Here is a 26,947-nt window from a genome sequence, read left to right as displayed (position 1 = left end):
CATTGAAAACAAATATTCATGAATTTGACTATTTACAGATTTGCACCCTGACATTAGATGTTATATCCTGTTTTATGCTAGCCTGCCTCCAGCACAATTCCTGCGAGCAATGTATCCAGTCCAACCTGACATCAGGCTGTGGGTGGTGCAATACTCTACAAAGGTAGCAGCATTAGATCTGAGTATCTGCTGTGTGTTTCTGCAGAATTCAGGTAAGGCATTTGTTCTCTCTTGACAGCTGAATGTATGCATCAATAATCTTTCAGGTGTTCAACTGGAATAGACCGATACAGGCAAGAATGGCTGGACTACAGCTGCACTGAGGAGGTATGGACAACAAGTCACCAAATATGCATAAAGATGGTACTCAACCAGAATGGTACTGCTGCAGTCGCATCTGCAAAATGCATATGCAGTCTTTCACGGCTCAGTGGTGCTTTAACCATAGACTTTGACAAGTTATCAGACAAATGCTCCAAAGTGCAGTTTCATGAAAAGCAGTCAGCTTTGCCTTGGCAATGGACTAGATTTGTCAGCTGCAGTTGGCTAAGTCAAAAAAAAAAAAAAAAAAAACTAAGGTTGAAAAAATTCATATTCACAGAAGCAAATTATTAACTTATTTAAAGAATTCACATTAATATATAAAGAATTCACAGTAATAACAACTGCAATGACTTTTTAAAGTTGTTCTGAATTTTGATCCAAAGCATCAATTATGCATTATTCTTTACTGCCACTATAAGTCCTATAGATTCAGTCTTTCACATATTCTATAGCTTATTGTGCATATAAACATTCAGTTTTGGACACTGCAAAGCTAAAGTGCACCCTATTTCTGTGTTTGGAAATTAATGTTGTGAATTGAGTTCAGCTGAAGTCATTTTCAAAAAAGGCTAACATGTAAATAGATATAGAATACATATCTAATTAATGACAAAATTCTCAGGTTGAATTGTGTTGACTAATTCAAGGTATTTTTTAGTTTTTTGAACGGATTCTCCCAACCACCCACCTGCCAAAACTCACTCTGCATATGAATCTCATAAATTACATATTGTGGCTTCAAATCAGATTTTGTACTCATTTGTACTCACAGCAAATCACACAGGAAATACAAACACTGGACTTTATATGAAAACCTGCAATAGTTAATAACTGTCCTTAGACTTTATAGGCCTAAACGTGTAGCTTTAATATGCATTTTGGTTGACTACCTACCAGGTATAATTTTCTGTCATCATTTACTCTCAAGATGCTCCAAATGTTTATTCTGTATAAACAAATAGATAGATAGAAAGATAGACAGATAGATAGGTAGGTACATACAGTAGGTGGACAACCAAAATGGGTAATACCGCTGCGTGTACCGCCACTGCGTTAACTGCAAGTCACTCACGTGTGAAAGTTATTCACGAAACTACTGCCAGCTGGCGCAAAGGCATGGGTTGCAAACTGACTGTAATTGTAAAATTTTTATTTGTATACAGAGATGAAACGACGAAGTAAAACAACAATAACATTATAATATAACATTGAAACATACTTAAAAACCATTAGAAAATTTACAGTGAGTTAATTTCAAAACGTGGGACTGTCTTAGGCTACAGTCAAAAATTAAAAGAAAGACCTTCACACAAAGGCTTTTTCTGCATGCAATAGTTATCAAACAGTCATTATATATATATATATATATATATATATATATATATATATATATATATATATTATATATATATATATATGACTGATCTATATATATATAATGACTGATATATATATATATATATATATATATATATATATATATATATATATATATAAATGACTGATATATATATATATCATGACTGATATATATATATATATATATATATATATATATATATATATATATATATATATATATATATATATATATATATATATATATATATATATATATATATACACACACACACAGATTAAAAGGTAAATGTAAAGGTAAAGGTAAACGTAAATGTTTTCATTTCAGTTCATTCTTGGCAAAAATAAATAAATAAATAAATCCTTCAGGTTTCATATGCAGAGCGAAATGAGAACGGTCCAGCATTTAGAAATAATTATTATTAACTCTGCTATTATTCTTGATTTTTCAAACTGCTAAAACTTCGCAGTTTCGCATTATGTCTTTACTGTGTGACCAAAAACGGCGTATTTTTCTGTTTCAGCTGTTTGATCACGCTGGTGCCTTACGCGCACATATATATTGGAAACAGCCGTTCACCGGCATGGTGAGGAATGAGTAGCGGTCCACTTTAGCATATTTTTTGTTCATTATTATTATTTTTTTGTCGATACTGAAACAGCGTGAACTACAAAGCCTATTTTAACTAATGAATAATAGTTTAGCTTCAAAATGGGCAGCATCACGAATATGGAAACGTTTGGATTTGTCCTGAATGAAAGAGGTAAACCCAACCTTACCTTATGTTTTGCTATAAATTATTTTTATTAGTTTGTTTATAGCTAAGCCTATATTATTATATACTGCAATTATATTTATCCATTAGAATTATATATTTTTAATTATTGTTCTGTTCTGATAGTTAAATTTAAAGGATTTGTTTTAAAGTGAGGGGAACTAAAAAATATATCCTTTTGGTACATTATAACATTATTAGGCCTGCCGAGTATTATTTCTGAATGTAATAAAATGCGACTTATTAATCTAGACCATGTTGTTAACTATTTACAAGTTTCATGTTTGTGTTTATCCCATTTTTTTCCATTGCATCTGAAAATTAATTTAAGAAACAAAAAATCCTCCTCCCCCCTAACAATTGTGCATGCACATTCAGAACCTGCCTCCTGCGTTGCTCAGTTGTGGACAATTTATTTTTGTTTATATGTTTGATATAAAGGTTGCTGTCCCATTTTATACAGGCATTGTTCATTTTAAAAACAATCAAATTATATTGTTAGTTTCATGGTAACATGCAATCAAGGTCTTCGGTTAGCTACTATACAAGATACAAGTTCATTTAGGCTATTTAACATGCACTGTGACATTTTCACCGTGACATTTTCACCTGTTTTAACTTATAAACTCCTTGAGATTTTAAAGTCAGTTTAATACTATTAAAAAAAAATTAAAAAAACTTAAAATAAAAAAATAACAAAAACTGAAGGTTTATGAAACGTCAGTCAATAAAGCATTTTTTTAAACAATGGCACTTAAAGATTTGAACTAAAACATTATTTCAATCATATAGCCTGCGAATGAATAAAAATGCATACTTTGCTTCTGGTGTTTGGATTGATACTTTAATATAATGAGGTCCAAGTTTAAGAATAGCCAACACTAGTTTTTGTTTGTTTGTTTGTTTTTTTTTGTTTGTTTGTTTGTTTGTTTGTTTTCAATGTATTTTTTTCTCTCTCTCTATTTAACAGCATTAACGTACAATGAAATATGTCTTCCTTCAGGTAGACTGAATGTTTTCCTGCCTTGCTTAATGTTGGGCTCATGATAAATAAGTTGCATTTGCCTCAAACTGATTTTGTAAAATCAAAACTTGCAGACTTTGAACCTGGGTGCAGTTAGCGCAAGTCACACTCGCTGTGAAGTGGGATCACCTGGCAGAGGATTCCGCTTGGTCTTAAAGACTGCCTCAAACGCCTACGTTTACAAATAACAATGATTTTTGCAAAAAGAATGATTAATTATCAATTTAGAATTTGTTATTATTATGGTCTGGTGAAAATAATAATATGGGCTGCGGTGCTAAATTAACACAGTCTAATCCATAATGAGTCTTAGCTAATATATTAGCACACGCATTAAGTTTGCCACAAAGCACAGGCAGAAGTAGCCTTATAATTGTGAAAAAAGAGATATTTAAATTATTTATTAATAAACTAATGTTTTCTTGTCGGCTGCAAGATGAAATTAATGGTGCTGACTCTCATCTCGACAGGATGCGCATGATCAGGGAGTATTTGCTTTCGTTTTGAATTGGTTTGTTTAAAAGTAGACATTTCAAGATTTCTGTAGATATATTTCTCATGTATGTAAGGCACACCAGTTTTAAGTTATTTCATTATCAGGAAAAACGGGGAAAAAAAGAAGAAAAAATATGATCGCAAGGGCGCTTCCCTGTCATGCATGCACATCAATAATTTTCCGCACAAACGCTTGAATATGAATAGTAAAAGAGCACATTTCTTTTAGGTTACAGTAAGTAAGTAAGTAAAATGTATTTATATAGCCCTCAGATAGAAATCACAAAGTGCTTCACAATAAAATGTAATACAATTACAATTTAAATACATTCAACAAAAATTCAAAACACAAACATAACAAAGAACCATAAAACCCCTCAACTAACCAAAAGTCTGCTTGAAGAGCAAAGTCTTCAGTTGTTTTTTTTTTTTTTTTTTTTTTTAAATCAACTGAGTTCGCAGAAAAAAAGTGGCCTCTGGAGACAAGCCAGAAGCTTATATTATGGAGCAATATGTTCTCACTAGTTTTAAAATAAGTGCCGGGAACAACTAATAGCCTCTGATCTAATGACCTGAGACTCCGGGTGGGAGTATGAAGCTGTATCAAGTCAGTGATGCAGGTAGGGGCTTGGACATGCAAGGCTCTAAAAGTAAGAACCAGGATTTTAAAATAAATTCTATACTGGACTGGTAACCAGTGAAGTGCTACTAAAACCGGTGTGATGTGTTCTCTTTTCTTAATGTGAATTAAAAGCCTTGCAGCAGAGTTCTGAACAGCCTGGAGATGATAAAGCTCCTTCTTACTCAAACAAGTAAAAAGACTGTTACAGTAGTCTAAACGAGAGGAGATGAACGCATGAATGATCATCTCCAATTCGCCCTTAGTCACAAATGATCTTAATTTGGAAATGTTCCTCAGTTGAAAGAAACAGTTTCTAACTAATTGTTTAGAGTGGAGCTCCAAGGACATAGCTGACTCAAAAACAACACCTAAGCTCCTCAGGCTCGGTTGGACAGACGAGCCCAAGTCACCAATATGTTGTATTATCTTTGGGATTTTACTTTCAGGGGCCATAATTAGTGTTTCTATTTTGTCAGAATTCAGAAACAAAAAGTTCTCACATAACCACTGTTTGATACTAGTCAGACAGTTGATTAAGGAAGACAATTTGAAGAACTCAGTTTCCGCATACAGATGATACATGTCGCTAAACTGACTAATTATCTGACCAAGAGGAAATATGTACGGTATGGGATCCGCATTAAAAATAAAGCTTCACAAGTCTACAACCGAGACAGATGCAGTTATAACCTGTAAATTAAAGGCTATTCGACGTTTTAAAATGATCTAATGGCTGATGCCGCTCCAATTCGTTGATTTTGATTGTTTTGTTTTTTTTATAAATCTCTTTTACATTAAATAATAAAGATACAAAGCCGGTTAAGTTAGATATTGTTGTACAAATAATTATAAAATGCTATAGACTGCGAATAAGATTGCAGTTTCACATTTTGCATATGCATTACAAAGTTAATTATTTTTTACATGCAATGATACAAATTAAAACCAAAAAAAGATTTGTAATGAAGAAAAAATATGTAGACAAATAAGAATAAATGATGTGCGTTGCACTCAGCTTCATGCACGTCTCGCAAATCTTGCAGTCTGATATTTTAAGGAATAGAATACACTCCAGCATTTAAATGCGGCTGCAATTTTTTTTTATTTTTTTTTTTAGTTTTAATTAAATTGTATGAAAGCAAGTAAAGAAGGCTCCCTTTAAAATCACTGAAGTTGTCAATTAATTAAACTCTTTTTTTACATCGTGTGGACTTTGTTGATTATAATGAGAGAACTTGAGTTTAAACATGAGGACATTTTATTAATCGTTCTATTCTTTTCAGTTTCAATGATTTAGCTAAATCGTGGCCAGGTTTAATTTATTCGTTTCTTGTTTTAGTTTTGCCTAAATAATGGGAGCAAAATTATTCAGTGCCTTACGTTTTACTAAAATAATGGAAATAATTTATAAAACAGGCAACAATTTTTTAATCAGTGTACAGACAGATATCTTTCCCCCAAGTAGTTATCTGTCAAAATAAATGACAGGTAATGAATAACAAAGTATGTGCGTGTTTTATTCGTTCTAAGAAACAAATATAACTTATTAAGTAGGCTACTCAAGTTTCATCTGTGAATATTAAATATTTTAACTACAGTGTTTTGCTTTTATTTTCCTCTGACTGCAGCCGTCAAATGTAACACACAAGCCAAGCAAAGCTGACAGCTATTTGCAAAAATATGCTTTGATGCGTTTGTTTGATAACTTGTGGTTAAAGCGCCACTCAGCCGACAAAATGCACTTTGCAGACGTGGCACTCACGGTGGTAGAAAGCACACTCTGGTTGGCCACCTACTGTAGGTAGGTTGGTAGGTATTTGGAAAAATGCCTCACTGTTTTTTTGTACATGAAATGACACTGTTCATTGGGGCTAGTGTTGTTATTGTTCATTAAAACTAGTAGAGTTTTCATTAATTAAAATTAAGGTGTATATATTCAACTAACTGAAATTAAATGTTTAATAAAATAAAACTGAAATAAAAAATGAAGGTTATTCAAATATTAATAAAAGGTTTGGAATTGACATTTGGAATTGACATTTTTCATTTTCGCATGAACTGTTCTTTAAACAAGTCATTCAGCAACTGTGAATTTCTAGTGCCACCAATCATATGTAAATGTGGCTGTCACTGAGTAACTGTTATAAAATAAAATTCTCAAAACATAATTAAGCAGTCAGAATAATGATAATCATATTTACTGTATGTCTATTGTATTGTCAGAATAAAGGTTAATAGAAATGGCCATAATAATATAATAAATCATCATTTACTTCCTGTGGCAATTATGGTGGCTATGTGGGCAATGTTAGTGCCAAAGTGAATGCTGGCTTTTTATTCACACGTCCTTGTATTAAAGCATAATTTGAGTTGGTATGTGCTTGTCCAAGGCAAAAGGCACATGTGACGATTATACACACAGAGGACCAGAGAGTTCAGTCAACCCTTTTAATTCATCACCGTCAGTGATGACTCCTTCCCCTGCAGCTCAACCCGCTAATCCTGTGACCGAAGGTAAGTATGTCTAATAAAAATCTCAATGATACTTAACAACAGACCCTTTAAACCCATCACACTCATAACTGCAGCATTTTTGTGATAACTAAGGATCAGTCTGCATGATTTTTAAGGTCTTTGCGGTCAGCTAGACTGATAATGTATGTCTTGTCTTGTGTGCATTGTGCATGCGGCCCTAAAGTTAAAATACTTTTGTTATGTCATACCTGGTCTTGTGCTTGCATTGCTCTGTACAACAACAGTCTCTTTCCTCCACAGATGACACTAAACTTCTCTTTCACCACCATGGCAATGGTGAGTCAGTTAATGGCTTTGTGCTTCTTGGCTGTTACTCCATGATGAGTACATTTCAGCACTATAATGAGTCTGAACTCCAGTGGAAAGAGTTTAACATGATCAGAGATTTTATAGAGAAGCTTTTTTATCTAATCCTGTAACTCACAAAGTAAGGATATTTCAATTGCTTCTTATCTCACTGCATCCCTCCACCATTCCAACACCTTTATTTCTGTTCTTATTTATTATTATAATAGTGACTAAAAAATTCACAGTAATCCAGTCCAATCTTGAATTAGATTAATTAGATTCTTCATGCCCCACTGGCAGTTTTCTTTTTTTAAATATATATATATATATATTTTTTTTTGCACAAAAAAAAAAAAAAAAAAAAGTTTGTCTAAACAGAATAAGCGTGAGAAGAAAAATAAACAGTTAAAAGTTTTTTCTGCACGTGTGTGGGGGGGTGGGGGTGTAATTAAACACCCTTTTGTGCAGGCCTGCCAAATCAAAATTTATTAATAATAATTTAGCCGTAAATAAAATGATCCACATGATGACCTTTCACTTAATGATCTCATCTCACATTCAGACACCTTTAGTAATTTAGCGCACCAGGATGCCTTCAATAATGTCTGCGGCTGCCGGTAAGAGTTCTTAGCGGAGCAGTGTTTTTATATACTTATATTATTAAATATTTATTATTTTACAAGAACGACGTGAAGAGAGCATGCACAGCTGTTGTTTATATTGCTGTGTGTAACCTGTGGAAGTAACCTTAGCTGCAGCAAGGGGCTATAATTTTGTTCAGTATCTTCCTAATGACAATTTTATGAATTGTAATTTATGATGCTTTATAAAGGCTACTACGAACACCTTTTCCTCATTTTTATCACATAATAAGGCAGGAAATATATTTGTTAGTTTCTATACTATATGGTATGTCAATCAATACTATATAATTTATTTATTACCTGGCGATAACTTGACAAACACACATACACCATATATTTTCGCAATTGTGTGTTTATTGTCTGCACGTTTCATCAGTAAAAACATTTCTGCTTTATTCAGCTCAGCTACAGCGATAGCCAGATGCTTTTGTCCATATTAGGGATTTCATGCACATCATAAGTTATTACTTCTATGAGACTGTTTTGGACTTTCAGCACAAGAGCATCCTTCGGCTTTGAGTTTAAATGAAACATACACTGCATGAGAGAGTTCAGTTCTCCTGATTCACATCTCCTCATTTGGATATGAATAAAGGGCCACGTCATGCACAGACTATCTATTGTCTATTTGAATTTAAATCTAGATTTAAATCTAGAAACCTCTACATGAACACACCTGCCTGAATAAAGTGTGGGGGAAGAATTTACATTTTATTTAAATTAAATAATTATTAAATATTAAAAATGCAGCTAATATAGTTCTACACACAACAATATAAATAAAGGTGCTTGTTCTCGCTGTTTGATTGGGAAAAGTTAGAAGCGCGTCAAAGGTTCTTGTATTTTTATGTTGTAATGGTCTCCCTAAGAACACCCTAGAGAGAAAGGCTACAAGATAAATATAGGGAGGGACCCACCGAACAAACTTGCATTTAAACAAACACATCGAACACAAAATTTGAAAGATCAGGAAAATATATATTTACATAAACCAATCCATTAAATAAATAAATAAATAAATAAATAAATAAATAAATAAATAAATAAATAAATAAATCATAACAGCAAATAAAAGGAATTAAATCTACAAACAGTGTTGACGGGCCCAAGCCATCAGTGCAAAAGCCACCCCGGTGACATTAGGAAAACGGGGCATGCATGCACATGCATTTACAGTAACCCTCTGGCAGTCTGGATTTAAAGGTTACAGAAATGAAAGGGTTACACTATAAGATCAAAACACACATACACACACACACAGAAAAATATTTAAAACGTTGGTTACACTTTACAATGCAGTTTCATTTGTTAACATTAACTATATTCGATTAACATTAACAATAATTATATACCATCTTTTAATGTTAATTAATATTAAGTTCAAAATGTATTAATAATTATTAAAATTTAAAGTTGTATTTTTTAATATTATTTTATGTACTGTGATTTACCATGAACATGAATATATTTTTATTAACTAACATTAAAAAGATTAATACATGTTGTAAAATATATATTGTTCATCGTTAGTTCATGTTAGTTAATGCATTAACTAATGTTAACCAAAGAGACCTTATTGTAAATTGTTACCAACACTTTGTAAAAATTATTTAATGATTACTAAGCAGTTGTGAATGTAGTATTTCCCTTGTTCGTCGGGTGAGAATGAAGGAGACCGGGTCGGCTGTCTGAGGCTCGTGGGTATTTTATTTACAAAAACAATCGCGCCACATGCCCACACACTTATTCACTGTCTCACAATACTCGTCGAAATTTCTCTGGCTTCCGGCTTCCTGGTCCCCATGAGTCCTCAGCTCTCTCTCTTTCTCACCGGTTTCCGACTGGCTTATATACCATCTCCCCACGCCAATTACTACAACGAGACCAAGGTGTTAGTATTTTGGCACTTGACCCACTTACCGCCGCTCGTCTCCCCGCTCTCGCTCCCGTCGCAGACCTCGCTGAACCACGCCTCCCCTGCTACAGTGAAATAATTACATAAATCTATATTACCAATAAAGTATGTTAACTTATTTTATATATTTGTTTCTTATTCTAATGAACTGAACTGAGCAGTACAGGGTCAGACTTAAAATGTCTTATCCTATCAGTAAGAGAGGGTAGAATATATAAAACTTTTAATGATTTTTCCTTGATTTTAATGTTGTATAAGCATTTCGACAATAATTATGTAAATGTATACTGACATTAAAGTACATATCAACAGATTCTGTGCATTATTTTTCTTTCTTTCTGATACACTGAGGATGAGTTGAACTGGATTAGAAGATGTATTATCCTATGACTCCATCCAGTGGTTATCCTTGGTATTACAGTCTTCATCTGTCTGTTTAATTGTGTGCTAGTTTTAATTGTTTGGTGGCTCCTGAGCATGATACATTTATGAAACTAAGCATGTTTTCTAAAAATTACTTGTTCTCCATATGTAAAAGGTTTTAAAGAGTTTGGAAATTCACTTTAAAGATATAAGAAAATTACTGTTTCCTTTTTTGCTGTTATTTTAATAAATCACCATGGCAAAACCGTTCAAGCTATCCAAAATCCATTCGCAATTTAAGTTCCTCAATGTTTTGGCATCATGTAGAAAAAGTTTGGTGTGTATAGTTTAATTTTCCTCTGAGGAGTATGCATTAATTCACAGCCATATTTTTCCAAAAATCCACATTTAAACCAAAATAGCCGACTTCCTGTTGGTCGTAGCTTATGACTGTAAATTAGAAAGTTGTCCGTCTTGATAAGAACAATATATGTACCGAGTTTGGTGTCTGTAACTAAAACTAACCCCCCCACTTTTGACAAAAGGTGGCGCTATAGAGTGCCTCCTCCACGCCCTCCTATGAGCTTTTGCCAGTGTCTAGCTATCATTAATACTGATATGTGTTTTGAGTTTCATGAAATTCTAAGCATGTTATCTGCCTCAAAATCACCGGAAAAATATTCCAGTTTGACATGTTGCCATGGCAACACTATATTAGATATCAATATCTCCTCAACAGTTTTACATGGGCCGTGTTTTGACATTATTCTGATGAAGTTTGAAGCAAATTGAGTAAAAATAAGATGCTGAATTCAAAGTATTTTGAAAATGACACACTTCCTGCTGCCAGTTGGTGGCGCTATAACTTTGACTCCTAATAGTCACATATATGCGATCGGCATCATACAACGAACAAACTGATGAAGTTTAATTAATATCAGGAAATGTATGTGGATTTTATTAGACACTTCCTGTTTCTCATTTCTTGCCATAATTTCAACGCCTCGCCACGAGCAAACCGTTCGAGATATCAAAAATCCCCTGGCAATTTTGCATCCCCACTGTCTTGAGATCACGTTGACCAAGTTTGGTGGCAATCGGGTAAAAAACCTATGACAAGTATATCAAATTCCAGAGCATGCGCTTTTTACATAGCTCTAAATAGCTGACTTCCTGTTGGGCGGGAGCCTATGACATGCAATACGAAAGTTGTTTGGCACAATGAGATCTATATGTGTACTGAGTTTCATATGAATACGTGCAAGTATGTGTGAGCTATACATTAACATTTCTGACTGTGTTCCGGGGGCGCCGTAGAGCCCCTGTCCCACGCCCGGGTCTCAGCCTCTGTAGCCTCCTAATGGCCACAGATTCTAAGGTGTGTGCAAATTTTCAAGAGTTTTTGAGCATGTTAAGGGCCCCAAAAGCCCCCAAAACTTTGACGAAAAATAAGAATACTGAACCCTAAACAGCCAACTTCCTGTTGGACGGAGCCTATGACATCCAGTACGAAAGTTGTTTGGCTTGATGAGATCTATATGTGTACCGAGTTTCATACGTCTACGTGCAAGATGATAATAATAATAATAATAATAATAATAATAATCCTAAGGAAAACAATAGGGCTCTCGCCCTCCAGGCTTGAGCCCTAATAAGAATAATCCTTAGAAAAACAAGAAGGCCCTGCGCCCATTGGCTCGGGCCCTAAATATAGTTGCAAGCAGCGATGGCGGGCTCAAGCCATCAGTGCAAACGCCGCCCCGGTGGCATCAGGAAAATTGTGCCCAGCGAGCACATGCATTTACAGTAACTCTATGGCAGTCTGGTTTTAAGGATTCGGCAATTAAAGGGTTAATCCAAACCATCAAGACTATGAAAGACACACACAGAGAACAATATATAAAACTTTAGTAACACTTTTAATAAGGTTTCAGTTATTAAGATGATCTAACATGAACAATAATTATATTGCATGTCAATGTCAGTTAGTCAAAACTTAAAAATATATATATATATATATCTGTTAGCATTAGTTAATGCACTGTGAACTAAAATCAACAAACATTAATAAATTCTGTGAAAATATATTTGTCATGTTCATTTACTAATGTTTACAAATTAGACCTTATTATAAGTGTTACTAAAACATTTATTGATTTACACTGTGTGCACAATTATTAGGCATGTTGATATTCTGATTTTTTTTTTCCAAGCACATTTTACCAATTCCCAATGACATCAATCTTAATAACTACCATTAATTTTGTATTTAATCATTTATGAGTGATATATAATTGTCCATGAAGGCTGAAAGAGAAAAACTCCTTATATTCAGGTGTGCAGAATTATTAGGCAATTCTTTTTTTTACAGATGAAATGAGCCAAAAAAGAGTTTTAACTCAGACTGAAAAGTCAAAAATTATTAAATCCCCATGAGAATTATTCAAAAATATTGCAATACAGAAATTGCTAAATTTCGACATTACCATTGGACAAAAAATGCTGACTGGGACAGTGGAGTTTGAAAAAAAAAGGTGGAGAAAAGACACAAGTTAACTGCAAAAGAATTAAGAATTAAGACTTTTCAGAATAGACGATGGAATAAAAATGAGCTCCCCAAACTTACTGCCAGATTCTGGAACAGGGGTCAGGAACCTTTTTTGACCAAAGAGCAAAATTTTTATTTTTGGTTAAGAGCCATTTTTCCAAAAGAGCATATATATATATTTATAAATGTGCTTGGAAAATATCTTCAGAATATCAAGTGCCTAATAATGATGCACGCCGTGCAAAGCATTTTTAATGATTTTATTGATCTATAAGCATTTGTGAAATATTTTTGCCGGCATTACAGTATAGTCTTCACCTGTGAGCTGAACTGTTTTACTGTTACATCATGAGTTTGTGTAAATTCAGATAAATGTCATGTCACAGGATGTCATAGGTCAGTACACACACACGTAGCCTATATTAGGGGTGTATTGATTCATTGATATGGATCGATGCATCGATAGCACCTAAAAAAAACCCACCTAAATAACTTTTGTAACATCAAAAACGATTAATCTATATTTAGTTTTAAACAGTGAAGACTATGCAGTTATTTACATTTAATATATTAGGGGTGTATTGATTCATCGATATGGATCGATGCATCGATAGCACACGTACAATATAGATATCTGTTATATAAATAAGCAGCTTATTTGGCACTGTCTACATTTTCACATAATGTCCGTCAACGGCTGCATTCTCGTTCAAACTCACCGATTAGGACTCGGTATAAGGCACAAGGTGAGCATAAAAGACGCTCGGGATTGTTCGCGGAACATTCAAGCGCTGGGTGAGAAGTTTTCACCGCACACATCTGAAGCGCGTGCATGCACACAGACAGCCGCACGCGCGAATACTAAACTGAGTTATCTTCCGCTTTATTTGTGCATGGATCAATAAATACATAATTACATCTAAATGCGCGTTTTGGGGAATATCCTACCCTTACGAAAATTAGCCATGGTTTTACTACAAATAAAACCAAAAAACCATGGTTACTATAGATAAACCATGGTAATCACAAATTAACCATGGTTTTGCTATATTAACCATAGTTTAACCATGGTATTTGTAGTAAATCTGTGGTTATACAAATGGTAGTTAACACGCCAAAAAACCATGGGTTACTACAGTTTTACTACAATAGAACCATGGTTATTTTTTGTAAGGGTAGTAAACACAGTCGGTTAGGCATATGTCTTAACGTTAACAGTTCAGAAATAAAAGGCATGTGTATATTAAACCCGTGATTGGTTCTTAAAGTGAAAGCAAACTAATAATAAATCTAATGCTGTCAAAGAAAAATACAAGTGCTCACTGCTTCTGACTAAATAACCTTTGTAACATCAAAAACGATTAATCTATATTTAGTTTTAAACAGTGAAGACTATGCAGTTATTTACATTTGATTTTTTTTTTCTGATTTAAAAAAAAAAAAAAAAAAAAAAAAAAAACACCACCATGAGCAACAACATAAACAATAACAATTTAAAATACAGATTTTTTTCTGGTGATTAAAGAGATGTTTTAGTCTCTCTCTCTCTCTCTCTCTCTCTCTCTCTCTGTCACCAAGCCCCTCCCCCAGTCAACACATACACTCAGCACACACACATTCTTCAATGGGCAACGGCAGAGTCATCAGAGTGACTCAGTCACCAACAACAAAGTCAGTCACTCATCCACTACCCATACTCACACAGAGAGAGTGGCCTCAGAGTGAGATCAGATGACTGACAGTTTTTTAATTTTCTATTATCCATAGAGCATTGTAAAGTCGTGAAACTATGCATATTTGCTCAGAATGACTTGTCCTCTATATATAAAAATTTTGAAGTGTTTGGAAGCTGAACTTTAAGAAATATAAGACAATTTATGTTTACTTTTTTACTGTTATTTCAATAAATCACTACGGCAAAACCTTTCAAGCAATCCAAAATCCATTCGCAATTTAAGTTCCTCAATGTTTTGGCATCATGTAGACAAAGTTTGGTGTGTATACTGTAATTCTCCTCTGAGCAGTATGCATTAATTCACAGCTATATTTTTCCAAAAATCCATATTCAAATCAATATAACCGACTTCCTGTTCATCGTAGCTGATGACTATGAATAAAAAAGTTGTCCGTCTTGATAAGAACAATTTATGTACCGAGTTTGGTGTCTGTAGCTAAAACTAACCCCCTCACTTTTGACAAAAGGTGGCGCTATAGAGTGGCTCCTCCACGCCCTTTCATGAGCTTTTGCCAGTGTCTAGCTATCATTAATACTGATATGTTTTTTGAGTTTTATGTAATTCTGAGCATGTTATCTGCCTCAAAATCACCAGAACAGAATATTCAAATTTGACACGTTGCCATGGCAACACTATGTTAGATATCAATATCCCCACAACAGATTTACATCGGCCGTGTTTTATCATTATTCTGATGAAGTTTGAAGCAAATCGAGTAAAAAAGATGCTGAATTCAAAGCATTTGGAAAATGACACACTTCATGCTGCCAGTTGTTGGTGCTATAACTTTGACTCCTAATAGTCACATATATGCGATCGGCATCATACAACAAGCAAACTGATGAAGTTTGATCAAACTCAGGCAATGTATGTGAATTTTATTAGACATTTCCTGTTTCTAATTTCTTGCCATAATTTCAACGCCTCGCCACGGCCAAACCGTTCGAGATATCAAAAATATCTTCACAATTTAGCATCCCCAATGTCTTGAGATCATGTTCACAGAGTTTTGTGGCGAATGGGTGGAGATCCTCAGAGGAGTATATCAAATTCCAGAGCATGTGTTTTTCACAAAACCCTAAATAGCCAACTTCCTGTTGGGCGGAGCTTATGACATGCAGTGCGAAAGTTGTTTGGTTTGATGAGATCTACATGTGTACCGAGTTTCATATGTATACGCGCAAGTATGCATGATATATGGCCCTAAATATTCCAGGGGGCGCTGTAGAGCCCCTGTGCCACGCCCATGTATCAGTCTCTGCCCGGCCCTAATGGCCGCAGATTCCAAGGTGTGTGCACATTTTCAAGAGTTTTTGAGCATGTTAAGGGCCCCAAAAGCCCCCGAAACCTTGGAAAAAAATTAGAAGAATAAATAAATAAAAAAATAATAAAAAATTAAAGCTCCAAGCAGCGATGAACGGGCCCTCGCACCCGGGCTCACCACCACCGTGTGGCTTCTGTAAAACAGCAAACGGCGAGAAATATGCGTTTAATGTGGTAAATATTAGAGGAATATGTCAAAGTCATTTTTATGTGCCAATCTTCCTGCAGCCAGCTGGTGGCGCTATGACTATAACTGGATTTTGTCATGTAGATTTCATCAGTCCAGCACTTTTATCAAGCATATGAAATTTAGTGCAGATTGAACATGGAATGTTTGAGTTAGTATAAAGCATTTTGTGTCCTATTGCCAACAGGTGGCGCTATGATTATAACTGAGCATTGGCCTTCAGATATCTTCAGGCCATGACTCTTATCAAATATTTTTGAAGTTTGGTGCAGATTGGACATTGCATGTTTAAGTTAGCGTAAAACAAGCAATTTTCTGTTGTCAGCAGGTGGCGCTATGATTATACTGGAATAATGACCTTCAGATGTGTTCAGGCCAAGACTCTTTTCGAACATGTGAAGTTTGGGGAAGATCGGACATCTTATGCCTGAGTTACAACAACTTGTATTCCCATGGCAAGACATCGAACTTTGTCACGGCGCCATGGCTTTAATGAAACATCAAGATGTTCACAATTTAATATCGCAAAGGCCTTTAGATTAGACTGACCAAAAAAAATTATAAAATGTCATAAAATTTCTAGGAGTAGTTTGTTACAGCGTAAAACATGTCACTTCCTGTTGCCAGCAGGTGGCGCTATAGCGATATCTGAATATTGGCCTGTAGTTATATTCAGGTCCGGAGTCTTCTCAAACATGTGAAGTTTGGGGCAGATTGGACATTGTATGTCTGAGTTATAGCAACTTCCTTTCTCATGGCGAAACATCAAAATTTGTAAGGCCGCCACAGACACGCCCTTAAACAAAACCTCAAGATCTTCGCAATTTAACATCGCAAAGGCCTTTAGATTACACTGACAAAGTTTGGTGTTGATCTGAATAAATCTCTAGGAGGAGTTCGTTAAAGTAAAGTACAAAAAAACTGACTTCCTGTTGGGATTCGAATTTCGTATCAAGAGACTTTTTTGTAGGTATTGTTACATGTGTGTACCGATTTTTGTACATGTACGTGAAACGTAGCTCGAGGCGCACTGAATAGGAAATGTATAGGCCACAGACACGCCCTTCAACGAAAACTCAAGATCTTCGCAATCTGTAGTTTCTGTATGGAGACTTTTTTCCCTTCAAGTGTTCAGAAGTCTCGTGCTGTCAGACAGGCTGCAGCAAATATTTCATTTTAACACTCACAAACATCTGAATTTAGCTCTTGGTGTGTTCTAATTGGCGGGTTGTGTGCAATCGCCGTAATATTTTATTTTTAAAAGGTCTTAAACAAGAATAAACTCGTTTGTTGTGAGCTCGTTGAGACAGCACGCGCTGATGCAGCGGTGATTTATCTCTCGTCTATCTCTCTGTTCTGTGGCCAGACATAAATTATTAATAAGCCCTGACCCGCTAATAATAAGATATGTTGGTTTAGCTTGTCAGTGTGAATTAAATTTATTTATTTATTCGTATTTTTAACCGATTTAAAAGTGAAACTAAGGGAGACTCCTCCCTCTCAGTCCCGGGAATTGCTCCTGTAGAGGCGCAATTTCTCTCAGACAATGGAAGTCTCAGCACACATACACTCCTCACACAGAGCCAAAAATCCATATTCAAATCAAAATAGCCGACTTCCTGTTGGTCGTAGCTAATGACTGTAAATTAGAAAGTTGTCCGTCTTAATAAGAACAATATATGTACCGAGTTTGGTGTCTGTAGCTAAAACTAACCCCCCACTTTTGACAAAAGGTGGCGCTATAGAGTGCCTCCTCCACGCCCTTTTATGACCTTTTGCCAGTGTCTAGCTATCATTAATACTGATATGTGTTCTGAGTTTCATGAAATTCTAAGCATGTTATCTGCCTCAAAATCAGAATATATTATACAGAAAAATATTCCAGTTTGATATGTTGCCATGGCAACACTATATTAGATATCAATATCCCCTCAACAGTTTTACATGGGCCGTGTTTTGTCATTATTCTGATGAAGTTTGAAGCAAATTGAGTAAAAATAAGATGCTGAATTCAAAGCATTTTGAAAATGACACACTTCCTGCTGCCAGTTGGTGGCGCTATAACTTTGACTCCTAATAGTCACATATATGCGATCGGCATCATACAACGAACAAATTGATGAAGTTTAATTAAAATCAGGAAATGTATGTGGATGTTATTAGACACTTCCTCTTTCTCATTTCTCGCCATAATTTCAACGCCTCGCCACGAGCAAACCGTTCAAGATATCAAAAATCCCCTGGCAATTTTTCATCCCCAATGTCTTGAGATCATGTTGACCAAGTTTGGTGGCAATCGGGTAAAAAACCTATGACAAGTATATCAAATTCCAGAGCATGCGCTTTTTACATAGCTCTAAATAGCTGACTTCCTGTTGGGCTGAGCCTATGACATGCAATACGAAAGTTGTTCAGCACAATGAGATCTATATGTGTACTGAGTTTTTCATATGAATACGTGCAAGTATGTTTGTTTGAGCTATACATCAACATTTCTGACTGTGTTCCAGGGGGCGCCGTAGAGCCCCTGTGCCACGTCCGGGTCTCAGCCTCTGCAGCCTCCTAATGGCCACAGATTCTAAGGTGTGTGCAAATTTTCAAGAGTTTTGGAGCATGTTAAGGGCCCCAAAAGCCCCCAAAACTTTGACGGAAAATAAGAATACTTAACCCTAAATAGCCAACTTCCTGTTGGGCAGAGCCTATGACATGCAGTACGAAAGTTGTTTGGATTGATGAGATCTATATGTGTACTGAGTTTCATACGTCTACGAGCAAGAATGTATGATATATGGCCCTCCATATTCCAGGGGGCGCTGTAGAGCCCCTGTGCCACGCCCGTGTATCAGTCTCTGCCCGGCCCTAATGGCCGCAGGTTCCAATGTGTGTGCCAATTTTCAAGAGTTTTCGACTATGTTAAGGGCCCCAAAAGCCCCCGAGACGTTGAAAAAAATAAAAAATAAAAAATAAATATAGCTGCAAGCAGCGATGGCGGGCCCGAGCCGTCAGCGCAAACGCCACCCCGGTGGCATCAGTAAAACTGTGCCCAGCGGACACATACACAATAACCCTCTAGCACAGGGGTGTCCAACTCTGTTAATGGCTATCAACTGTCCTGCAAAATTTAGCTCCAACCCTCATGAAATACACCTAAAGCAACTAATTAATGTCTTCAGTATCGCTTGAAAATTAAAGGTAGGTGTGACTGATTAGAGTTGGAGCTGAACTTTGCAGGACAGTCGATCGCCAGGAACAGGATTGGGCACACTTATTTAGCAGTTTGGATTTAAGGGATACAGCAATGAAAGGGTTAATCCAAACCATCAAGAGACACACACACAACACAACATATAAAACTTGAGTAACACTTTCCAATAATGTTTCAGTTATTAACATTAATTATATTAATTTACATAAACAATAATTGTCTAGGGGTGGGCGATATGACCAAAATCTTATATCACGATATGATAAATGAATTTAGTCTTCACTGTCTAAGTTATGTACATCATCTATCTATCTATCTATATCTATCTATATATATATATATATATATATATATATATATATATATATATATATATATATATATATATATATATATATATATATATAACGTATAAGGACTATATTAATCATTAGCATTAGCATTATTTGTTTTTATTTTATTTTCTTCTTATTTTAGTTACAAAAGTGATTTAGTCAAGAGCAGTCAGAGATTTTCATGAATGGCAGACAGGACGAATATTGGACAGCTTCCCCTTTAAGACCGAACTCCAGATCCAATATACTGTTACATATGCGCTTTCTCTCGCAACTGTTTACAATCATTTAAAACCTAAATGACTGTGTTTATGAGGATACTTGCATTTGGACGCATATAATGTTAATGCAATCGTTCAAAGCCAATAAAGCGGCAAAAATTCTCACGAGCTCTATTAGCAGCTGATGCGCAGCTCACGCACTCCTCTCACACAGAAACAGAGACAGCGCGCGCATATAGATCTGTTTTTGTGTTTCAACGGCCTAAAATCAGTAGTTAATACATTTAAAAAAATGTTTTTAATATTTTTATTTTTATGTTTGAGCTTATATATCTTTATTATCATAACTAAGTAATTCTGAGTAATTATGATTCTTGAACAGTAAACTTTGAAGTGTCAGCTTTGTGAACATATGTTTGATTATGTAACTAGTCAGAAAGACTCATAAGCAGAAACCTTATTATTTTGGGTATGTCATTTCTGTCTCTATGCCGAAAATGGGGGTATACTGTTAAGGGGTCAAATTGCAGTGCTTAAAAACGCATGCAAACATTAAGTTTTCATGACCAGGCGCACAGCAACGTGACGTGAGCGCGCGCATGCTGTTATTCACGCCTCTGTCTGCATACACGTGTAATGCATGTGACTGCCATCATTCAAATAATGAAAACGTATTGCCGTAAACAATGTATTTTGCAGCACCACAAAATAAACGATAGAGCACAACATGAATCGATAGACTTTTAATTTCGTCCATCCGACTTAAATCGTCATATCGCCCAGCCCTAGCATTTAATAATGTGAGTCTCTCTCTCTCTCTCTCTCTCTAACACACACACACACACACACAAAGAATATATATACAATTCTTGTAACACTTTTCATGATCTATAACCATTTTTAAAAATACTTTTAATGATCTATAAACATTTGTGAAATGATTATATAAAACTATATTACCAGTAAAATTCATTAACTTTTTAAAATACATATTATTTTTCTTTGAAAGATTTGTATAAATGATTTAAATGCTCTATGTGGAGCCATGTTTCTACAATAATTATTTAAAAGTAATCCTATAGCTCCATCTGGTGTCCCATCACTGGTAGTAAAAAAAAGCATGCTAGATCCAGAAGTTATGATAGTTTTAATTTTATGCTGGCTCCTGAACATGATAAATTTATGAAACTTACTGTGTTTTCTAAGAATGACTTCTACTACATATGTAAAAAAATATGAAGGGTTAGAATAAAGAATTCAAAAGATATAGGAAAATAAATGTTGCATTTTTTAATGTTACTTTAATTCCATCGCTATGGCCACACCGTTCAAGGTATCCTAAACCCGTTCGCAATTTAACATCTTCAGTATATTGGCATCATGTAGACAAAGTTTGGTGTGTATAGTGTAATTCTCCTCTGTGGAGTATGCATTAATTCACAGCCATATTTTTCCAAAAATCCACATTTAAACCAAAATAGCCGACTTCCTGTAGGTCGCAGCTGATGACTGTAAATTAGAAAGTTGTCCGTCTTGATAAGAACAATATATGTACCAAGTTTGGTGTCTGTAGCTAAAACTAACCCCCCCACTTTTGACAAAAGGTGGCGCTATAGAGTGCCTCCTCCACGCCCTTTCATGTGCTTTTGCCATTGTCTAGCTATCATTAATACTGATATGTGTTTTGAGTTTCATGTAATTCTGAGCATTTTATCTGCCACAAAATCACCAGAACAGAATCTTCAAGATTGACACGTTGCCACGGCAACACTATATTAGATATCAATATCCCCACAACAGATTTACATCGGCCATGTTTTGTCATTATTCTGATGAAGTTTGAAGCAAATCGAGTGAAAATAAGATGCTGAATTCAAAGCATTTTGAAATGACACACTTCCTGCTGCCAGTTGGTGGCGCTATAACTTTGACTCCTAATAGTCACATCTATGCGATCGGCATCATACATCGAACAATCCGATGAAGTTTGATCTAAATCAGAAAAATGTATGTGGATGTTATTAGACATTTCCTGTTTCTCATTTTTACTGCCCTAATTTCAACGCCTCGCCACGGACAAACCGTTCGAGATATCAAAAATCCCCTGGCAATTTTTCATCCCCAATGTCTTGAGATCATGTTCACCGAGTTTCGTGGAGAACGGGTGGAAAACCTCAGAGGAGTATTTCAAATTCCAGAGCATGCTTTTTTTAAACAGCCCTGAATAGCTCACTTCCTGTTGGGCGGAGCCTATGACATAGAGCGCGAAAGTTGTTCGGCTCAATGATATCTATAATTGTACAGAGTTTCATATAAATACATGCAAGTATGTGTGAGCTATGGTTCAAGATTTCTGACTGTGTTCCAGGGGGCGCCGTAGAACCCCTGTGCCACGCCCGGGTCCCAGCCTCTTCGGCGTCCTGATGGCCGCAGGTTCCAATGTGTGCGCCAATTTTCAAGAGTTTTTGAGTATGTTAAGGCATCCAAAAACCCCCGGAAGGTTTATAAAAAAAAAAAAAATAAATAATATTACAGACCCTTAATAAAATAGGCTGGGCCCTAAGCTGCAAGCAGCGATGGCGGGCCCAAGCCATCAGCGCAAACGCCACCCCGGTGGCATCAGGAAAACTGTGCCCAGTGGACATGCATACACAGTAACCCTCTAGCACAGGGGTGTCCAACCCTGTTAATGGCGATCGACTGTCCTGCAAAGTTTAGCTCCAACCCTACTCAAACACACCTGAAGCAACTAATTAATGTCTTCAGGATTGCTTGAAAATTAAAGGTAGGTGTGACTGATTAGAGTTGGGAGCTGAACTTTGCAGGACAGTCGATCACCAGGAACAGGATTGGGCACACTTAATTTAGCAGTTTGGATTTAAGGGATACAGCAATGAAACACACAATACAAAAAACCAAAAGACACACACCACACAATATATAAAACTTGAGTAACACTTCCAATAAGGTTTCAGTTATTAACATTAATTATATTAAATTACATTAACAACAACTGTATGGCATTTATTAATGTGAGTCTCTCTCTCTGTCTTTCTCACACACACACACACACACACACACACACACACACAAAACATATATTATTATTATTATATTATTATTATTATTATTATTATTATTGTACTTTTTCAATAAGGATTTAGTTTTTAAACATTATATAAGTTAACAATGTACATCATTTATATAGCATTTATGGATCTTAGTTAATATTATGTTCAAAATGGATTACTACATTATTAATTAAAATTTATAGTTAATGTACATCAGTTACTATACCATGATTTAACATATTAATTTACTAACTAAAAATTACTAACACAAACAAATGCAGTAAAAATATTTTGTTCATACTTAGCTTGTACTAATGTTAAAGACTATATTATTTAACATAAAATTATATATATTAATATTAATTTAAAGCTTTAGTTAAAAAAAAAATATTTTAATACATTATTTACTAATACATTTTTATTTACCAGTTTTATTTTAAGATTAGTTTATGTACTGTGAAATAACATGAACATTAATATTTTTTTAATGATAGGATTAACTAACATAAAAAAAAGATTAATAAATGATCTGAAAAATAGATTGTTCATTGTTAGATCATGTTAGTTAATGCATTAACTAATGTAAACACAAGAGAGCTTATAAATTGTTGCCAACACTTTTCATGATCTATAACCATTAAAAAAAATCCTTTTAATGATCTATAAACATTTGTGAAATGATTATATATAACTAGATTACCAGTAAAATTCATTAGCTTTTAAAATATATACATATTTTTTTTGAAAGATTTTTATAAATGATTTAAATGCTCTATACACGTTTCAACAACAATTATTTAAAAGTAATCCTATAGCTCCAACTGGTGGTGGCCATGATTGGTATTACACACTGCACGTTTGGTGTTGGTATCTGAACCAGTCAGAATGAAGGGCGCCTCAATGGAGCGCGAGAAAACAACAGACTGGGCATCTCCCTACGTAAGGCCAGGTTTACACGCTCTGTCTGTGATGCGTATTATTTTTTTCCGAGCCCATGTTAATGGATCAGAGCGTTCACACTGCACACGGTAAAAAATATGAACAGAAAAGGTTAGAAATAAAAAGGTGCGAAAAGAATGACTATCTAGCGCATGAGCATAGAGAGAGTTGTGAGTTCACAGGACACAGTTTGAGCAGAGAGAGACGCTTTTTAAGTGCGCGCATTTTCTCCGGGCCAGAGCATGTATCTGAGCACGCGTGTCTGGTTTTGTGACAAAGCAAAGGAAATCTGCGTGCGAGCGGATAGATTCGCGCTCGCGCATTATTTTAATGTGCTTTCGCATTACAATAACGCGCTCTCGCTGCTGCTTCTGCACCGCATACACATACTGTATACGCACTGCAAACGGAGTACGTGTGAACCTGTATAATGTATAACAAATCTATTTCAACACCTGAGGCACCGCTACAATGAGCTCTATGACCAAAGCATGGCAAAAAAACATGCCTAATAATTCAGCACTCCTGAATATAAGGAGTTTTTCACTTCCAGTCTTCAAGGACAATTATATATCACTAATAAATGATTAAATATCAAATGTATAGTATTTATTAAGATTGATGTGATTTGGAATTGGTAAAATGTGCTTTGAAAAAAAAAATATCATCAGAATATCAATGTGACTAATTATTATTATGCACTCGGCGGCGAAAAATTTTATTGCATAAGCATTTAAAATGATTTTATTGATCTGTGGTGCTATAAGTTACATTGAGATTGTAAAGTCCATCAGTTTTTTTTTTTTTTTTGAATCTTATGTTGCAATTAACATAATTTTTAACCTAATAATATTAAAATCATGTTGTCTGAGCCCTACAAATTGTACTAGGTTTTTTTTTTTTTTTTTGGTCCCTAAAACTGACAGAAAAGGATAAGACCTAAGAGATTTCTTAAGCTGTAATGATGAAAAAAAAAACAACAACAACAACAACAACACACAATTACTGATTTATTAATTTTTTTTCTGGTGATTAAAGAGATGTTAACTCTCTCTCTGTCTCTCTCTCTCTCTCTCTCTCTCTCTCTGTCAGCCGCCCCCCCCCCCCTCCCCCTTCCCTCACACACAGAGAGTGTGGCCTCAGAGTGAGATCAGATGTCTGACAGTTTTTTAATTTTCTGTTATCCATACAGTGTTGTAAAGTCGTGAAACTATGTGTATTTCCTCAGAATGATATGTTCTCTGTATGAAAAATGGTTTTAAAGTGTTTGCAAGCTGCAAATTAAAAATACAAGACAATTTATGTTTCCCTTTTATCTGTTATTTCAAAAAATCACCACGGCAAAACCGTTCAAGCTATCCAAAATCCATTCGTAATTTAAGTTCCTCAATGTTTTGGCATCATGTAGACAAAGTTTGGTGTGTATAGTATAATAATACTCCCAAAAATACACATTAAATCAAAGCTATATTTTTCCAAAAATCCACATTTAAACCAAAATAGCCGACTTCCTGTTGGTCGTAGCTGATGACTGTAAATTAGAAAGTTGTCCGTCTTGATTAGAACAATATATGTACCGAGTTTGGTGTCTGTAGCTAAAACTAACCCCCCCACTTTTGACAAAAGGTGGCGCTATAGAGTGCCTCCTCCACGCCCCTTCATGAGCTTTTGCCATTGTCTAGCTATCATAAATACTGATATGTGTTTTGAGTTTCGTGTAATTCTGAGCATTTTATCTGCCTCAAAATCACCAGAACAGAATATTCAAGATTGACACGTTGCCATGGCAACACTATATTAGATATCAATATCCCCACAACAACAGATTTACATCGGCCGTGTTTTGTCATTATTCTGATTAAGTTTGAAGCAAATCGAGTGAAAAAAAGATGCTGAATTCAAAGCATTTTGAAAATGACACACTTCCTGCTGCCAGTTGGCGGCGCTATAACTTTGACTCCTAATAGTCACATCTATGCGATCGGCATCATACATCGAACAATCCGATGAAGTTTTATCAAAATCATGGAATGTATGTGGATGTTATTAGACATTTCCTGTTTCTCATTTTTTACCCTAATTTCAACGCCTCGCCACGGACAAACCGTTCGAGATATCAAAAATCCCCTGGCAATTTTTCATCCCCAATGTCTTGAGATCATGTTCTCAGAGTTTCGTGGAGAACGGGTGGAAAACCTCAGAGGAGTATTTCAAATTCCAGAGCATGCTTTTTTTAAACAGCCCTGAATAGCTCACTTCCTGTTGGGCGGAGCCTATGACATAGAGTGCAAAAGTTGTTCGGCTCAATGAGATCTATAAGTGTACAGAGTTTTATATAAATACATGCAAGTATGTGTGAGCTATGGTTCAAGATTTCTGACTGTGTTCCAGGGGGCGCCGTAGAGCCCCTGTGCCACGCCCGGGGTCCCAGCCTCTGCGGCGTCCTGATGGCCGCAGATTCCAATGTGTGTGCCAATTTTCAAGAGTTTATGAGTATGTTAAGGCCTCCAAAAACCCCCTGAAGGTTTAAAAAAAAAAAAAAAAAAAAAATAAAATAAGAATAATAATCTTAGAAAAACAAATAGGGCCCTGCGCCCCTTCGGCTCGGGCCCTAATAATAAATAAACGAAGCAGATAAACAATAGGGCCCTGCACCATCGGCTCGTTAAGGATTCGGCAAATATAGCTGCAAGCAGCGATGGCGGGCTCAAGCCATCAGTGCAAACGCCGCCCCGGAGGCATCAGGAAAACTGTGCCCAGCGGGCACATGCATTTACAGTTACTCTATGGCAGTCTGGTTTTAAGAATTCGGCAATTAAAGGGTTAATCCAAACCATCAAGACTATGAAAGACACACACAGAGAACAATACATAACACTTTAGTAACACTTTTTTATAAGGTTTCAGTTATTAAGATTAACTAACATGAACAATAATTATATTGCATGTCAATGTCAGTTAATAGTCAAAACTTAAAAAAAAAAAATATCTGTTAACATTAGTTATGCACTGTGAACTAAAATCAACAAACATTAAT

At 35.4% G+C, this 26,947-nt stretch overlaps 1 protein-coding gene across 3 annotated transcripts in view; it reads left to right on the top strand.

Annotated features, from left to right (window-relative positions):
* plxdc1 (plexin domain containing 1) overlaps positions 1-26,947 on the top strand; it is a 225,821-nt gene that overhangs the window by 145,946 nt on the left and 52,928 nt on the right. For 2 of the 3 annotated variants that reach the window (XM_042755525.1, XM_042755523.1), the window contains 4 exons: positions 82-163; positions 267-327; positions 6,991-7,114; positions 7,376-7,411. In XM_042755525.1, the coding sequence (XP_042611459.1) occupies positions 82-163; positions 267-327; positions 6,991-7,114; positions 7,376-7,411 (303 nt within the window). The remainder of the gene's footprint in view (positions 1-81; positions 164-266; positions 328-6,990; positions 7,115-7,375; positions 7,412-26,947) is intronic. The other variant, XM_042755524.1, reaches the window with a different exon arrangement.

Source organism: Cyprinus carpio, unplaced genomic scaffold (genome assembly GCF_018340385.1).
Source record: "Cyprinus carpio isolate SPL01 unplaced genomic scaffold, ASM1834038v1 S000006717, whole genome shotgun sequence".
Classification (NCBI taxonomy): Eukaryota; Metazoa; Chordata; class Actinopteri; order Cypriniformes; family Cyprinidae; genus Cyprinus; species Cyprinus carpio.
The sequence above is the reverse complement of the archived record's forward strand: the minus strand, read 5'-3'. Positions and strand labels throughout refer to the sequence as shown.